This window comes from Odontomachus brunneus, unplaced genomic scaffold, assembly GCF_010583005.1.
Source record: "Odontomachus brunneus isolate Ranch 3 - 2012 unplaced genomic scaffold, Obru_v1 Obru_scaffold_062, whole genome shotgun sequence".
NCBI classification, from domain to species: domain Eukaryota; kingdom Metazoa; phylum Arthropoda; class Insecta; order Hymenoptera; family Formicidae; genus Odontomachus; species Odontomachus brunneus.
In genome coordinates, this window is record NW_022639512.1 from 363,183 (window position 1) to 369,178 (window position 5,996).

A 5,996-nucleotide genomic window follows, 5' to 3' on the forward strand; every position below is an offset into this window, starting at 1 on the left:
TATATATATATATATATATATATATATATATATATATATATATATATATATACACAGAATGTTTCAGCTTCTCCTTCGCAATTTTTGTGGGAACGTAGAACTGACTGAAGTGAACATAAAAGTCCTAATAATGTTTGGCGATATTCGCAATAATAGTCGAGATATTAATTATTAAAGAAGATTGATGAATAATCACGCGCGCGACATAGTAGATGAACTGTAGTGGCGATATACTATAGTATACTGTTGTGTTTATATATTAAGTTAAATTAAACAAAAAACTCCTTTATCATTTTGCAAATAGCTACGTAGACTTTTAGTTATTAACGAAGAAAAACTAGTACATATGATTGTGCACGATAATTTACAAATCTTTAATTAATATCTCAAGGTATTGCGAATATTGCAAAATATGGGACTTTTATGTTCACTTTAATCCGTTCTACGTTCTCAAAAAATTGCGAAGGGGAGTCTGGAACACTTTGTGTGTGTATGTGTGTGTGTGTGTGTGTGTGTGTGTGTGTGTGTGTGTGTGTGTGTGTGTGTGTGTGAACGTATATATATGTAATTGCACAGGGTGCCTGACAATAACATATAAAATTCTCGTGTACGTGCAGATTAAATCAAACTGAACAAAAAATTCTCCTACTATTTTACGAACAACCACATAAAATTTTGAGTTATTAATTAAAAAAGATTGGCGAATAATCGCGTAAGATATGGTGCAAAATATAACGGCAAATAAATACGATTTTTTGTATATTTATATATTGATTAAATTGAACAAAAAAGTGTTTTATCATTTTGCAAATAATCGCGTAGATTTTTTTAGTTAATAATTAAACAGAATTGGCGTTAAATCAAGCACGACTGTTCTTTCACAGATTGTCACATATACAATTAACCATAATTTTATCATATAATTATAACTATATAATAATTCTTTTTGCTCGTAAGAATAAAATTCATCCAAAGCGGCGCGTGTCCCAAGCTGGCCAATTTGCCGCGAGATGCCGTTCACTTTCGACGGACTGCTGCGCTTAGAAAAATCAACGTCGCTGGGATTGCGATCTGCGATTTCCGAGACATTCCGCGCGCGCGCGCGCGCTGCATTGCGAACACAAGTGGAATTTACGTTCTGCCGTGAAAGGCCTACTAAGAAAAAGTTGAAAAAGGTGAAACTCACGAGGCCGAATATCTGACGTGGTTACTCGTCGCGTGGTCACTCTCGTCCTCGTTCAATTCCCTTTTGATGACTACCACAGGCGGCGCCTTGTGCTCTGTTTGGCGACTGTGCGAAACCGGTTGATGCGGGCCATGTCTGGTAGCCAAAACGAGTCGCCTTGGTATTGACATGATGATCACAACATCGTCCAGGCTCATGTGCGTCACGTCCACCAGGTTGACCGCCAGGATCTCGTCGCCCACCTGCACGTGCGAATACATGACTGCTCGCGGATGACCGATAAACACGCCCGCCACACACCTGGCCGGCGGAGGGGAGAATTGTATCCGCTCGCGCGGTTAGCCGAGAGGGATAGAGTCGCCCTGGTAGGAATCGATCAATGCCGAACCGCGAAATGTCAAGGTGCGAGGGGATATATTTATTTCGGCTCGTCTGTTTCATTCTCATGGCCCGTGGACGAAAACATGGAATCCAAGCGCGTCTCGAAATAGACCACGGAGCCTTTTAAATACATGATGCGGATTCCAAGATCCGACGAGACGAGAAGAAAGCGAGACACGGATTCGTCCTGTTCTCCCAGGTCGCAATCGCGTCGGTTTCTCGGCACAGCGACGACTCGCAAAATTCAGGCCAGGTGAAGAGGTCGTTTCTCACCTTCAAGCAGCCACTGTTGTAGACGGCGGTCTCCAAGGCTATCCTCGAGATAAAGACTCCGTCGTTCCTGTCGACGCCGTTGCCCTCGCGTATGTAGAGGCCGAGAGTCTGTCCTGGTCGTTTGATTATCTCGACGAAGTGGATAGGGTGCTTGGGATCCTGAAACGAAGATCGCCCGGCGAACTTTCTTAATTCGCGCCATGGAAATATCTTACGGCACGTTCCCTTCGCGTCTCTTTCCCGCCCACCTCTTGTGCACACCCATCGCGCGGAAATTACGCGGCGCGGAATTGCTTCATTGTCGCGAGAATAATTGTCTCGGTGGCCGAGTTGCGTCGAATCGTCGCGATGCAAGCGGCGTGTAACGCCAAATTGTCTGTTGGCTTCAGTTCCGGGACGAAACGAATTAAAAGGAGAAAAAAATTAATGACGAATAATTAGTTATATTATTATTCTGATTTAATTTCGGCGACGAAAATTTCTTTAATACTTGTAATATTTGTTTTCCACCGTAATTATTGTCGAACAAAATATAATATTAACGAAAACAGTAGCAAAACAAAAATATACACTCACAACGGGGCTAATTTTTATTTTAATATACGCGCAGCGTTTGCATCTCTCCATTTTACATTACAACCCACTAAATTATATTTATATATTGACGAAATAATTTGATGAAAGAGGATAAACTATTTCTCTCCTTCTCCCCCCTCTCCCTCTCTCTCTAATGTATTTTTATGCTTTTTATATGTACTATATATTAATAGAAGATGACGTCAAATATTGCAAAATTGTAATATTGTTCCGTTGGTTTGTATATATAAAAAAAGAGAAAGAAACAACGAATAGATGTAGATGCCATGAGATGGATGACGGGAACAAAGAGTTAATATGACGACGATAACATAAAGAATTATGCGCGACATGGATTTACGGCGCGGTAAAATCTCGCGCTTTCGACGCAAATGAATCACAATCTGTCGGAAGCAGACGGTTTATCGATAACGAACCTGCATGGCGATAAATTTTTTCGCCGCCTCGGAAGCCTGTCTACCCATTTGCCGAGGCTCAATGACACGCACAACCATCTCGCCTCTCCGCTCGACAGCTTCGAGGGCCGCCGCTGTCGAAGCGTCATGATCGTTTTCGACAGTCTCGATCTGCTTGAAGATCTCTGTACTGATCCCGCTCACCTGCAATGGTAGGTCCTTCCACTTCAGGGAACGTATAACGTGACTTTATGTCGTTGCCTCGCGGATTGGTGAAATTGCCTTGACGACGAGCGAAACGTTTCCCGTATACATTGCCGTTAATTTGGTTAAATAATAATTAAAACAATAACGCGCGCGAAAGCTATAATATATTCGAGGCATCCATAAGTAACCAAGCATTTACAAAACTCTCACTGAGAAAAACGATACTTGTAACTATATAATCACATAAAAAAATAATTACTACAAATTATGGCTATAAAAACAATTTTTAAGTTCAATTCTATTATAACTTTAGTGATAATAATCTTATATGTATGTCTATATTACTACCATTTTCATATTACAACTACCAAAAAATATAATTAGGACCAAAATAGTTATTATTTTAATTAGATCAATCATTATTTCTCTCAATGTATTTTTATCAGTTTCTGCTTGGACTTATAGTATATATAAACAGTATTTTCTTAACAGAATAAATAACAAGTTTTTCTCCTATGTACAATCACGAAAAGAATCAAATCCATAAAAGTCAACTCAGGATCATAGATGTAAATAATATAATTTAATATCTATTTGATCAATATAAAACTAGATCTTTTCGTTGGAGAGGCCGAAAACATTAATCGGAAATGTCTAGTTTTCTATTGATATCAAATATCAGAGAAGGAATACGTGTAATTACACAAAATGTCTGACGCAAGTTGTACATCCATATATGATTGTCATCATATATTCTATATATGTACATCTGTACATATATAGAATTCGAAACTAAACAAAGGCTATTTGTAAAAAATCACGTAAAATTTTAAGTTCCCACGTAGCACAAAGTATTTGCAAAGCGCTTTTATAGCAGTAAGACACCTGCAAAAGCGCTTTGTAAGCGCTTTGCAGACGCTGCTGTGCTACTTAGGTTATTAATCTAAGAAGATTGGTGAACGATTATACGTGATACAGTACAGGATACGATGTACGGCAAATACAATATCCAGTTAAGTGCTTGTATACATTAAAATTATATGAATAAAAAAATTTTGTATCATTTTTCAAATAACCACAGATTGTTGAGTTATTAATTAAAAGAGATTGGCAAACGATCGCGCGCAATTATTAATTAGTTGCGTCAAACATCCTATCCTTCTCTCCCCCTCCTCTCTCTCTCTCTCTCTCTCTCTCTCTCTCTAAAATTGTGAATAAACACATATAAATTACATATTATTATATATAACCCACATGCGAATTCTGTCTCTATGTATCTGAGAAAAAATAATCATATATGAAATTTATATATGACACGATACGATTATACATAGGATGGTCCACGTAAATTATGACGATTTAAAAGCTCTAAAAATATTTGTCGTATCAAAAAAAGTTGTCCATGAGAAAGTTTCATGTATTCGAGATGTCTTTCTAACTATGTAAACAAAAATTCATCCCCGCTCACCTTTGAAGGGATCGGGGGATAACTTCGCAATTTTAAATAGAACCTCCTATAAAGTATTACATATTTGGATTCTACAGAAAAAAACAAGTAACCTAATCTCGTTCACCTTATCTTATATTTTTTTATGGAAATATATCAAACAGAAAATCATGTTTCAACCACCTATGACAAGAGAAGACTTAAAATGAAAAATACGTGAAGCTTGCGCTAACATGAACCTAGAAATGTTGAAACAAACAGAGTTAAACAAAATGTTAAACAAAATTTTGTAGGAAAAATTAACAAGTGTTTAAATATAAATGGTCAATAGTTCAAACGTTTAATAAAGTAAGAAAAAATAGAAAATTTGTGATAAAAACATTTTTCAAAGAAATGTCCCAGATAAAGTTTATTTTGTTTTCCCCCGTATAATTTAAATATGTAACATTTCATAGGAAGTACCATTTAAAATTACGAAGTTACTTCCCGCCCCTCTTCAAGGGGAACGGGGACGAATTTTTGTTTACATAGTTAGAAAGACGTCTTGAATACATGAAGCTTTCTCATGAACAATTTTTTGATATATTTTTTTATACAAATACTTTTGGAGTTTTTAGGTTATCAGGTTGTATTTTACGTGAGCCACTCTGTATAATCAAATATAATCATATATGTCTACATTTAAAAAATGCTATTATACAAATATAATTAAAGCAAATGTTTATATTTGTGGTAACCTATATGATGTCGAAGTTTAATTTGGCGAAACTATTTTTTTTCTTTTTCCATTCAAAAGCATTTTTTCTGTGTATGCAGACACATATATATACAGGGTGTCTCAGACTCTCCTCCACATATTTTGTGGAAATGTAGTACAAGTCGAAGTAAACATAAAAGTTCTACACTGTTTTACGGTATTCGCAATAATAGTAGAGATATTAATTAAAGAAAATTGGTGAATGATCACGGGCAATATGATAGATGAGATGTAGTGGCGCCATCTGCCGGTGTATATTTATATATTAAGTCAAATTGAACAAGAAAGTCCTTTACCATTTTGCAAATAACTATGTTGACTTTTAATTATTCATGAAAGAAAATTATTACACAATTGTGCGCGATATAATACATAAACTTTCTTTAATTAATATTTAAAAATCTATGTGATTTGCAAAATGGTAGAGGATTTTTTTGTTCAATTTGACTTAATGTATAAGTATACAAGGGCAAAGCGCTACTGCAGTACATCTACCGTATCGCGCGTGAACTTTCACCAATCTTTTTTTAATTAATATTTTGAGATTTATTGCGAATATTGCAAAACGGTATGGAACTTTTATGTTTACCGTTTTATGTTCCCACAAAATATGCGGAAGAGAGTCAGGGACACCCTGTATATGTATGTATGTGTATATATGTATGTATGTATGTATGTATGTGTATATATGTATGTATGTATGTATGTATGTATGTATGTATGTATGTATATATATATATATATATATATATA

The 5,996-nt window shown here is 35.9% G+C and overlaps 1 protein-coding gene across 1 annotated transcript in view; it reads right to left on the reverse strand.

Annotated features, from left to right (window-relative positions):
* Positions 1-5,996, reverse strand: part of LOC116846262 (rho GTPase-activating protein 100F) — a 59,907-nt gene that overhangs the window by 43,472 nt on the left and 10,439 nt on the right. The window contains exons 3-5 of the mRNA XM_032819871.1: positions 2,854-3,057; positions 1,841-1,999; positions 1,187-1,428 (exon numbers count right to left, since the gene is read on the reverse strand). Coding sequence (XP_032675762.1) covers positions 1,187-1,428; positions 1,841-1,999; positions 2,854-3,057 — 605 coding nt within the window. The remainder of the gene's footprint in view (positions 1-1,186; positions 1,429-1,840; positions 2,000-2,853; positions 3,058-5,996) is intronic.